The sequence below is a fragment of the Amphibalanus amphitrite genome, unplaced genomic scaffold (genome assembly GCF_019059575.1).
Source record: "Amphibalanus amphitrite isolate SeventyFive unplaced genomic scaffold, NRLGWU_Aamphi_draft 000610F_arrow, whole genome shotgun sequence".
NCBI classification, from domain to species: Eukaryota; Metazoa; Arthropoda; class Thecostraca; order Balanomorpha; family Balanidae; genus Amphibalanus; species Amphibalanus amphitrite.
Genome location: NW_024882104.1, coordinates 23,656 through 35,450, shown reverse-complemented (window position 1 = coordinate 35,450; position 11,795 = coordinate 23,656). Strand labels below are relative to the sequence as shown.

Below are 11,795 nucleotides of genomic sequence, written 5' to 3'. Positions count from 1 at the left end.
GTGCCAGGAAATCCACTGGCAAGGGCACTTAGGAGTCAACCGGAGAAGCTCCAGTATCGGTTAGGCTAGGGAGGTCCTGTATGTGTTGTGTGTAATCGCTATTGTTTGGACCGTGGGATAATTTGGGGAGGATGGAGTGCCAGGAAATCCACTGGCAAGGGCACTTAGGAGTCAACCGGAGAAGCTCCAGTATCGGCTAGGCTAGGGAGGTCCTGTGTGTGTTGTGTATAATCGCTATTGTTGGACCGTGGGATAATTTGGGGAGGATGGAGTGCCAGGAAATCCACTGGCAAGGGCACTTAGGAGTCAACCGGAGAAGCTCCAGTATCGGCTAGGCTAGGGAGGTCCTGTGGGTGTTGTGTGTAATCGCTATTGTTTGGACCGTGGGTTAATTTGGGGAGGATGGAGTGCCAGGAAATCCACTGGCAAGGGCACTTAGGAGTCAACCGGAGAAGCTCCAGTATCGGCTAGGCTAGGGAGGCCCTGCATGTGTTGTGTATAATCGCTTTGTGCACTGTGTAAACTCAACAGATAAAGAGAACTGATCGTTGTAAATTACTCTGGCCGGACACCTTGGAAACGACCTCTTTCCTGACTGTGGGTTAGCATATGGCCTTTTATGCTCCATCCTCCGATCCCTGCCCCTTCAGCACTACTCACACTCGTATTTCAATATTTACAAGTCCCATTTATTTACATACTCCGACGCAACACCTTAAATTCCCTTACAAGTCAAATTTAAAGGAAACATTCTGGGCCCAGGCCGCCCATCAACTGAGCCCCACAAGCCGCGCGGTGCGGTACACAGTCGCCCGTCCCTTTCCCGACCCCCCACGGTGCATAATCCCCTCCGTCCGCTTAAATCACAACGGGGCGCCAGACGACTGAAGAGGGCCCACGTCGGCACGCGTGTCGCACTACGCGCACAGTTACATAATTGATCGAAATCGAATTGTGAAATTAAGCTACCTAGACTGAAAGTCCCAAGAATAAATTTAAATACCTAAGCTGAATGGCCTAAAATATTGCGGACGACACCTAAAAGGGGAATATAATGTGGCTCACATAGCAGTAACGGAAGGGGGGGGGGGGGTTACTTGGAGGATTTAGGGACTAGGTGCGCACCCGTGTTCACCGCGTGACCTTACTTGAGATGGAGTCGCTGACATGATGGTCGTGACCGTCCAGCGCCCGGCCAGGCGGCCGGAGCCGCCGCCGGCGCCGTGATGCCTGCCGCTGGTCTCTCGTGGGCTGTCCACGGTGTCAGATGTGAGCCGAGAGCGAAGAGCGGCGTGGGATCCGTCGTCCGAGAGAGAGCCAGAGAGCGCGGAATGCCTCGTCCGAGAGAGCTTTTCAGTTCCGTTTCATCAACTTATACTTCTGATGACGTCATACTTCAGAGGGCCGGGCAGCATCACCTTGTCCAATCTCCGTCCTCCATTCTCAGAAGCTGCACTCGGCTCCGCCCTCGAAAGTTCGTGATTTGCTGACAAAGTTCGGTTCCCCTCCGGCCATGGCAGTCGCACCCTTTCACGCAGCGACCGGGTGGAATTCGCCGCCGGCGCTCACGGCGCCTGAGGCGCCAGGTGGCGGGCCTGGCCCTCTGCTCCCCTTGTTTTGAAGTCAGGTCCGGCCAGATGTCCTATATTTTGTCGTTGGCGACCGAGTTCCATTTCATCCTGTTTTCGTACAACCCGGGTCGGTCTCCGCTCCCCTTTCTTGTTTTGGTTCAAATCAGGGCCGGTCTGCACTCCCCTCTCCTTGTTCTCTGGCGGGGTGCCGAGCGTGGGACAGAGTCTTGTTTTCCAAAGGCTAAACTGATTAATGGCTCGAGGCTGGCAGAATGGCGCGTTTCGGTATGCTATTTGTTGGCTTCAGATCCGGGTTCTCATGAAGTGGGGTGGTCATCTATAGAGGACCCCTGTTTGTCAGAGCCTACTGCGCCGTCTGTGTGGACGCCAGCTGGGACGGAGAGAGGGTATCACAGCCGATTTAGCCGGCTGACCGTGTCTGTGCGGCGCTCGCAGATGGCCGTGTTTCAGCTTGTGGCACAGCTTGCAGTTCAGCATGAAAGATGAAAAAAATGTAACGCATCTGCGTTACACTTATATGAGCCTTTTTCACGACAGACCATGTGACGAATGCACCTAATTTGACCAAATATGCACCAAATCTCTTTTACAATAAATATCTTCATATCATCAATTAATTGCAGTGTTTCAGTCCAAGATAATGCCTGATGATTGGAAAAATGATGCCTATAAGCATCTGTGGAGCCCAAACTGAAAACTTTTAAGAAACCACTGAACCTAATTTGACCAACTCTGTAGTCTGTACCTAATCTTCGCCAAATGTGTACCAGATGGCCGTCGTGAAAACGGTGAAAACGGCTATTATCAGAGGGGTGTTGAGAATCCGATCATTTCCACAAAGAGTAGCTTGGAATCAATGGCCGCCTAGGCATAACGGTAGCTAGTTCCGCCATCCGTCAGATTCCCATTCCTGCAAGCCGAACATTTAGCGCAAGCTGCAACGGAGGAAACTTTGCAATGATCTCACGCGCAACCCCCGCATCTGGTTCCACCAATCACTGTCACTCAGGAGCAGGTCCGTTGCAGCCGCACTGAAATGCCCTCGCCTCGGGCGCCTCTCACAAAACCGAAAAATTTCGAGTCACGTCACCATAGCAGCCTTCGTACCAGGCTGCCCTTGCACTTTACTGGTAACGCACGGCAGCAAACTCCGATTTTCCTCCCGGTTAAAGTGAGAGGGCGTGGCATTGACTCTGGGAGAGATTGCTCGCAGAACAAACGTATATAACCCAGGTTTGTGGGGAGGAATGTATCAGTTTATTGCTGACCACCATAGCAGACATGAAGGTAAGAAAGACTGAACCATCGCCCCCAGAACGCTAACTACGCATTATATGTAATGCGTAGCTCTTCGTGGCGGACTTAGACGTGGACTACAAGCGCTTCCTCTTGTTCTTGAGTGTCACTAATAATGCCTGGAGAGTAGTCTGAAAAGCATTAAGCTATTATGATTATTTGTGACAATCCCAACACAATGAAGGGCTTTACCTTTGCATGTTAGCTAAGCTTGTTTCAATGACTGAATCTCACGTTTTCAATAGAATAGTATGGCTTGAAAAGGCCTAGAGATGCGATTGCTACATGAGCATAAACGATCGCCTCTTAGACTCCATCCAACCAATTTCATTAATTCATTCCCATCAGAACGTTGCCACTCACCAGTAACCAAAAATTTGTTTTCCTTTTAAGCTGATCGTGTTGACTACCCTTGTGGCCGCGGCCTCGGCCTCTGGTAGCCTCGGTTACCATGGAAACGCCCTCGGCGGCGGCGCCCCGTTCCGCGGAGTCGGGGGCGCCGGTTTCCAGGGCGTCGCCGGGGGCGCCGGCTACGGCTCCCAGGACTACTACGCCAAGCCCAACTACAACTACGGCTACTCGGTGAAGGACCCGTACTCAGGTGTGGACATTGACGCCCAGGAGAACCGCTACGGCTACCAGACGCAGGGCTCCTACGGCACCACACTGCCCGACGGCCGCAGGCAGAACGTCAACTACGTCGTGGACGGCGACTCGGGCTTCGTGGCGGACGTGCAGTACTACGGCGTGGCGCAGCACCCGAGCACGCCCATCAACGCCGGCTACGGCAAGGCCGGTCTTAGGGCTGGAGCTCTTCGTGGCGGCGCTGGGCTCCGTGGGGCTACCCTGGGCGGCGCTGGCTACTCTGGAGCTGCCGGCTACGGCGGCGCTGGCTACTCTGGTGCTGCCCTGGGCGGCGCTGGCTACTCCGGTGCTGCCCTGGGCGGCGCTGCTCTCAGTGGTGCTGGCTTCCGCAGGGCTGCTGGTTTCGGTGGTGCTGGTTACGGTGGTGCTGGTTACTCTGGTACTGCGCTGGGCGGTGGCCTGTTCCGCGGTGCTCGTTTCGGTCGGTCCGGTCTCCGCAGTGGTTACGGAGGCTGCACGGGCTACAGCTGCTAGAAAACCCGTATGACATACCAAAAAAGATAGCGTCTGTGTTAATTTGTCCTGCGTTTTTTTTTTTCACTGTCACGTCCGTGATGATCTGGTTATCTCATGTGCTCCGAGCTGCTGTCGCGTGGTATTCTTGAATACAGCTTGATGATGCTAAGTGTGATACAAAAAAGTATTAGACACAAACATTGATATCAGCAATAGAAGACACTGAGTCGCTATTACGGTGCTTTGTTGACTGACGGGTTGACGTTTCGGCCCCTTCCTGTCTCCTCTCCTCTATGCGTCTACTGCCGATATCCATCAAAAATCTGTCAAACGACATCTTTTACTCATGGGGATGTTTTATTTTTCAGCAAAGGCGAAACATCTTTCTATCGTCCCGGGGATCAGGAGGACAAAGGTATTGACCAAATTCGCTGACGGAATACATTCAAGGTTTTCCTTTTTGAGCCAGCAGAAGCTTTGACTCCTTATCTTTATCTCACGTCTGTTTACCCTTTCCAGTGAATATCACTCAGATTAAACTTTACCTCATGCAACTGTATGGGATAAATAATTTCGGCCGAGTTATTTGGCTTCGTGTACAAATTTCCACACAGATGGCGAACTTTGTAATCAAGACACAGTGGCCTCCAGGAGCCTTTCACGTATCCGGGTTGAAACTTATTGAAGCAGTGCATGCCTTCGTTGACATCACACACCACATGGAAGTCTTTGGTGAGCGCCGCGTGTTGCCCGTCCACTGTGCGGCAGTCGATATCCAAAGGAGTGCGTCCTGTGGACGAGATGAACACGATGGCGCTTGTTAATCGATAGTGTTCTCAATTCTCATGCATGAAGATCAGGCTAAATCCCATAATATTTTACAGCTTTTGGTATCCAATGGTAAAAGTGTATACATTAGCTGTTATGCATTTTTAGAACGGACTTTGCTTCTGATATTGCTAGAGAATTGAATAAATGACACTCGAAATAAACTTTCATAAAACTTGTTGTTAGAATTACGATATTATTGCACTCTATAAAGTGGAGAATCCTCCTTCCTTGCTACGATCAGTTTCTATGTAGAGACACAGGACTGTCTTTATTGGCGGTTATGGACCAGTGAACACCTCAGTCTGCATCTCTTACCATCAGGACAGCCAGGGCGGGTGTTGGCTCGCGTTTCACAGTCACAGTGACCACTGGGGTTATCAATATCACTCCAGGCGGTCCACTTAAGATGGCGGCACTTGTCTGTCCAGCAGAGCAGTCGGATCTGTCGTATTCACAAAGGAACGAGTCAACATTACCAAGCGGTACCTACGCGGGACGGCGCGGGTGGGGGCGGGTCGCCCGCCTGGAGCACCGGGGAGGTACCCCAGTCCCCACAGATCTCCCCGGCTGGGGAGGCAGCGTTGAGTTCTTCCAGGGGCCGGGGCGGACCATTCCTCATGCATTGGTGAATGGTACGAGGACCCGCAGTTGCTACTGTACACGAACCCCAACTCTAGCCGTCTGCCCTGTCCCGTAACAACCGATAACATTGATATCGACTGCCGGTCCCAGTACAAGAGCAGCTGAGGTTTTCTGTGCGTGCCCTCTGGCAGCTTATTGTTGTTCCCTGTGAGCGTGCTGGGACAATTTACTCAGAGTCGCTGTACAGTAGCAACTGCGGGTCCCCGTACCGCCCTGGCCTGGCCAGGCGGGCCGCAGGAGTGTGTGTGAGACTGGGAGAGTTTTGGCATGAAAATGTTTGCAGTCGCCATATCAGGCGAGCATAATCCTTATATCAGGCCCCATCTCTGCCGATGACTCTCTTGCAACAAGCTCGGCTTAGCTGGAGGGCATCGGAAGGAATGGCAAGACAATATGCATGAATTAGACCAGACCTGATTTACCCCACTAATGTCCCCTTCCAAGTGAGTGTGTGCGTGTTCCTCGCTAACAATGTACGATTGAACCCTTAGCGGACAGTTTATGCTGGAATTGGCATTAACTACTATGGCTCTCTGTATCTACTAACCAAGTTAAATAATATCATACGCAGTCAGTTCGGCTTCTTTTATGTATGTTTTTCCTCTTCTTAGCAGGGAGTTTTGATTTTTTGATTTTGATTTTGACGTTAACGTAAGGGTTCTGTGCGTCGCTGGGACTGAGGGTGAGGGCACTCCTGCAATTGCATGATCACGGATAACGGACTATTAGTTTAAAAAAAGCTTTTCCTCCATATGCTTATTCGATTCCCTACTTTAAATTATTTAAAAAGTATACCATGCCTCGCTTAAAACTTCGTACAGCATTATAAAAGCACGCTCGGTAATCGATTTTTCCTTCCTACGCTGAAAGAATAGCTCCTCATTCCCCATCACCTACCAACGCATTTGGCCGCGAGCTCAATAAATTTTCGATCGCCTTTATATTTTGCACTCCACATCACTCTCAACTCTCACTTCCACTGCGTTCTTACTTCTCACTTTTCCCTCAACCCTCACTCTTACCTCATAATCATGACATTTGCCGCGAGATAGATACTTGTTCTGACACCTCATGCCTTCGGCGAGGGAGCAGCGGGCATACTTAGGTGATCTGGAAGCATCTCCGGTTTGATACCAGTGACGCTTGGTGGAGGCCTCCCGACACTGCACCTGAAAGAGAAAAGAGTAGAAATAGCAGCTGCATGGTCAATAAAGAGTATAGCACACATGGACGTAGTTTGTTATTTACCTGACACAATGATTAAGTGTGATATACAGGAATTGAGCGTCAGGCTAAGTTGGTCCAGTAGAAGACAAACCTCAGCTTTCATTGAACAGGGTCTCCTTGATTCAAGTTGAATCAAAACGCTCGGATCTTCACCATTGCATATTGCACTCGGCACAAACCTGCACGGGGTTATTGCAGACAATGCCCCTCCGCGCCAGCTCACGAGTCACCCGGCCAGGTCGGCTCCCCTCCACGTCCAAATTGAAGCCGATCAGCTCGTAGTCGCCACCGTCAGTTGTATTTTGGTCGGCGTTGATCCATGGAGTCCACTGAAGACATTCGTGGCTATATGCGTCTTGTGGGTTTGGAGAAGAGAAACATTATTAGTCTTTGCCTGATGAGAGGATAGAGAATGCAGGGGGACAATTAGACGACGGTTTTTGTGAAGATGACAGAGACAGGGGTTGAACAGTTCGGTTCTCATTAGCTTTCAACTTAGCGCCGCCGATAAATTAAGAAACAACCGACGTCAGACGTGTCTTCAACGTAACACGCCAGCCTAATAAAATTCGGTGTTAGTGACAATTTTTGTTTGTCTCAATAGAAAAACGTTTTTGGGATTCCACAATAATGAAGAGGTGAAGCTGTATACCCTAAAATTAACTTTATGACGTTTCGCAAGTGCAAAGCCTATTAAAACAGCCCTGAAAAACGTGTGCTTGGCTTCCCATTAGAGTGCCTAATTATAATCTTACTTGCCGTCGCAGAGATGGCAAACAGCACTGCCAAGAGACCTGCCGCTAAAGCCATCGCTTCCAGGCTCGTAACGACCGGCTACCAAAACTTTGTTTTTATGTAAAAACACTCCCTTTGCTAATGAAGCACACACAAGGCAGCTATTTAGCATAAATCGTGATTTAAACACAAAGCACCGAACTGACAACAGTGTGTGTGTAGCAATGCTAACCACTGTTGCAGAAGGGCCTGAGTTTGTTGCCTTTTGTACCCTTTCTGATCATGATGCAATGTAACCCAACTATTGCTAAGCCGATGGCTCCTGTCAATCTAACGGTGAAAAGTCAACACTGCCAGTTTGTCCTTTCTGGACGCGCATTGTCACCGTTGTGTTGTGGCGGGCAATAACTGAAAGGTCCTGTTACTTGACAGACAGGTAATTCACTCGCTTCGCTTTAACTAGTCTATGCTACAGATATTTCAAAGATAAGCAAGTAATAGCCTTTGGCTCATAGTATAATAGACAAAAGAAATGAAAAAGAATATATGTGCGATATTTCGTGTTCGACACTTTTTCATGCACTCAACATATCAACATATCATTCTACAGATATTTCAATGCGTCTTTGCACCCCTGCGCCCGATGCTAGTGATTGTTTGCTAGAGACAAGTGGCAAAATAAGGAAAAAATAGTGCACGGACAAATAGTGCAATCTTCCTTTGTGCTTATACCGATCCCGATGAAGATTTAATGATCGAAACGCGTCCATGCACTATTTGTTCCGTGTCTTACTGCTGGTGCTTCTGCTACAAAAGAAGATTATTCACAAAGGAGTTGGCGAGTCGATCAGTTATCTATTGACATATCTGGCTTTTGATGTCACAAAATCACTTTACATGGTCTACAAATAAGACACGCACAATGACCAGATCCTCACGGACGTGACAGTGAAAAGACGCGGAACAAATTAACACAGACGCTATCTCTGTTGGCATGTCATACGGGTTTCCTAGCAGCTGTAGCCCGAGCAGCCTCCGTAACCACTACGCAGACCAGACCCACCGAAACGAGCACCGCGGAACAGGCCACCGCCCAGCGCAGCACCAGAGTAACCAGCTCCGCCGTAACCAGCACCACCGAGAGCAGCAGGCCTGCGGAAGCCAGCACCACTGAAAGGACCACGGCCCAGGGCAGCTCCAGAGTAGCCAGCGCCGCCCAGGGCAGCACCGGAGTAGCCAGCGCCGCCCAGGGCAGATCCAGAGTAGCCAGCGCCGCCCAGGGTAGCCCCACGGAGCCCAGCGCCGCCACGAAGAGCTCCAGCCCTAAGACCGGCCTTGCCGTAGCCGGCGTTGATGGGCGTGCTCGGGTGCTGCGCCACGCCGTAGTACTGCACGTCCGCCACGAAGCCCGAGTCGCCGTCCACGACGTAGTTAACGTTCTGCCTGCGGCCGTCGGGCAGTGTGGTGCCGTAGGAGCCCTGCGTCTGGTAGCCGTAGCGGTTCTCCTGGGCGTCAATGTCCACACCCGAGTACGGGTCCTTCACCGAGTAGCCGTAGTTGTAGTTGGGCTTGGCGTAGTAGTCCTGGGAGCCGTAGCCGGCGCCCCCGGCGACGCCCTGGAAACCGGCGCCCGCGACTCCGCGGAACGGGGCGCCGCCGCCGAGGGCGTTTCCATGGTAACCGAGGCTACCAGAGGCCGAGGCCGCGGCCACGAGGGTAGTCAACACGATCAGCTGAAAAGGAAAATTGTTTCGGTCATATTTTGTTTTCGAAATGGTCCCATGCACCGCGCTATAATTATGCAAAACATAGCCCGGAGAAGGACCGCTCCGGTTGTTTTTCAATAGAAAAACACATTTCTAACGAATAGTGTTTGTCTTTTCAAACAACCTGCGGTTAAAATCGCTTTACATGCACCGTTCATAGCCGTGGCGTTTCATAACGTTTCGTTTTTTTTTTTTTAAATTTTAGCATGGATGTTATGAAATCAAACTCTTAATACTTCTTGTAAGTAGGTAAGAACGAAGTGGGAGAGTAACTATTGAAGGCCTAACGCCACTTGTAGAACTCTTGAAGTCTAATAATTCACATGCCACTGATGAATGTGTTGCAGATGTCTTACCTTCATATCTCTTCACTTTGAGCTCAGGACTGATGCCGCTACCCTCGTTGTCCTGTCTTATATGCGGTACCCTTCATACTGTTCGCAGCCACGCCTTTTGAGGGAAGTGCCTTGGAACTGGGAGAGGAAAGTAGAATAAAAACGTGCACCGGACGCTAGGCGGCTGAGACCCAGGAAAGGACGTCAAGAAGTTGCAAAACGCGTGTGAAAGAGTAACGATATTGGCTGCAGTTGAAGGAGGAAATGAGAGAGAGAGAGAGAGAGAGAGAGAGAGAGAGAGAGAGAGAGAGAGAGAGAGAGAGAGAGAGAGAGGGAGGGAGAGAGAGAGGGAGAGAGAGAGAGAGAGAGAGAGAGAGAGAGAGAGAGAGAGAGAGAGAGAGAGAGAGAGAGAGAGAGAGAGAGAGAGAGAGAGAGAGAGAGAGAGAGAGAGAGAAAGAGAGAGAGAAGAGAGAAGTGAGAAGGGAGGTAGAAAGAGAGGGAGGCTGATGGATAGGTTATAGTTATCATCTACACAGAGGATAGCAGCTTTAAATATTTTCTGTCTTTTTCGACCATCTCGGGAGCGCTGGCTGCTGTGGAGTTTGTTTTGTGTGTCCTTTTGAATGAAATTGTTAGTTATTACTGGATGATCATTTACCTTGTTCGGGAATGAAATGAAGTTAGGGAATAGGTATTTATCATGACGACGTCCTATAATTCAACACAGTAAAGTGATGACACATTAACTTAAGTATAAGGGCAATTGTTGAGCTATTGAAATCAATAAAAAAAAATCTCATTTTTACACCAGGAATAGGTGTTCCATATAGGCAACAACCCCCCCCCCCCCCCCGTTCGGCGCAGCGCAGCTTGGCTCTTCGCCGGGTATACGGTGTGCCATTTGCTGCAGTCACTTCTCACTGATGTTGCGGGCATAGCCTGTCACCCATATAGCCCCGTTTAGGTACATAGGTATTGTTGCAAGCTTATAGCTCCGCCCGTTATGTTTTAAAAGATGCCAGTGGTGCTTTACAATTAACAAAATGATCCCCTTTAAATATGCAAAGATCACTGCATCGAAATTATCGCAAGGTAAGTGAGCTATAGCTCACTTTATAGGCTCTTTGTATGAGGCTCTATAGAGCCTCATACAAAAATGCTATATAAACGCGACTATTGTCCTTCAGCTTCCACAATATTTATAATGCTCTTGTGGCTACGGGTTAGGAGCTCTGTAGCCTTGTCACAGCGTTCAATAACGTCAAAAACCCTCACCGATATCGTCTGAACACTCGCCACAACTCACTCCTGCCGCCATCTGGGTATCATTAGTTCCAATAAGCCCCGCTAGAGAAGGCAGCGAAACCAGAGCTGATCGCCAATAGGCAGCCATCGGGTTACGGACAAAAGTACGTATCGCTAAAGTACGTAGGACAAAAGTACGTAAGCAAAAGTACGTAGGATTAAAGTACGTATCGCAGAAGTACGTACAGTATAAAGTACGTATGGACAAAAGTACGTCAGGGACAAAAGTACGTATCGCAGAAGTACGTACAATATAAAGTACGTATGGACAAAAGTACGTCAAGGACAAAAGTACGTATCGCAGAAGTACGTACAGTATAAAGTACGTATGGACAAAAGTACGTCAGGGACAAAAGTACGTATCGCAGAAGTACGTACTATATAAAGTACGTATGGACAAAAGTACGTCAGGGACAAAAGTACGTATCGCAGAAGTACGTAGGGTATAAAGTACGTATGGACAAAAGTACGTCACGGACAAAAGTACGTATAGCTAATGTACGTTGGGTAAAAAGTACGTATGGACAAAAGTACGTCACGGACAAAAGTACGTATCGCAGAAGTACGTAGGGTATAAAGTACGTATGGACAAAAAAGTACGTCACGTAGCACGTAACAAAAGCCTACGTAGCAAATGTACGTAGAGTATAAAGTGGGGCTGGGGCGTCTTGCCTTGGGCAAGACGCCCCAGATAATTTATTTTGCTATTAGTAGTAGTAGTAGTTTATTGACACAGACTTAGGTACTAGATGGATAAAACCCAGAAGACAAGTGTCCATTAAAACAGATCATATACAAAACATATTAAAACCGTCAAACATTTCATACAGAGAACCAGCGTCCATTAAAACTATACCTAAACACCACGTTAAAATCCGTCGCGTCATACGTTCTCACATGCCAGCTACATAGGTACCTACTTTTTTTTTTGTCTCACACCACCTGGAAGGCCAAATTTGTGCTCA

General features: G+C 49.2%; 3 protein-coding genes across 3 annotated transcripts; 1 reads left to right on the top strand and 2 right to left on the bottom strand.

The window, feature by feature from the left end:
* The first annotated feature begins 2,589 nt into the window (after positions 1–2,589).
* On the top strand, positions 2,590–4,158 carry LOC122363215 (adult-specific cuticular protein ACP-20-like). Its single transcript, XM_043332211.1, has 2 exons — positions 2,590–2,879; positions 3,282–4,158. Exons 1-2 carry the CDS (start codon positions 2,874–2,876, stop codon positions 4,005–4,007), a joined length of 732 nt encoding a protein of 243 aa, XP_043188146.1. The 5' UTR covers positions 2,590–2,873; the 3' UTR covers positions 4,008–4,158.
* Positions 4,159–4,319: 161 nt separating this feature from the next.
* LOC122363214 lies at positions 4,320–7,665 on the bottom strand. The gene is made up of 5 exons (XM_043332209.1): positions 7,445–7,665; positions 6,869–7,044; positions 6,485–6,631; positions 5,136–5,262; positions 4,320–4,779 (listed from the first exon to the last, which is right to left on the bottom strand). The coding sequence occupies exons 1-5, from the start codon at positions 7,497–7,499 to the stop codon at positions 4,496–4,498; spliced, it is 789 nt and encodes a 262-aa protein (XP_043188144.1). The 5' UTR covers positions 7,500–7,665; the 3' UTR covers positions 4,320–4,495.
* Positions 7,666–8,413: 748 nt separating this feature from the next.
* On the bottom strand, positions 8,414–9,613 carry LOC122363218 (adult-specific cuticular protein ACP-20-like). The gene is made up of 2 exons (XM_043332214.1): positions 9,547–9,613; positions 8,414–9,157 (listed from the first exon to the last, which is right to left on the bottom strand). The coding sequence occupies exons 1-2, from the start codon at positions 9,550–9,552 to the stop codon at positions 8,435–8,437; spliced, it is 729 nt and encodes a 242-aa protein (XP_043188149.1). The 5' UTR covers positions 9,553–9,613; the 3' UTR covers positions 8,414–8,434.
* Positions 9,614–11,795: the final 2,182 nt, after the last annotated feature.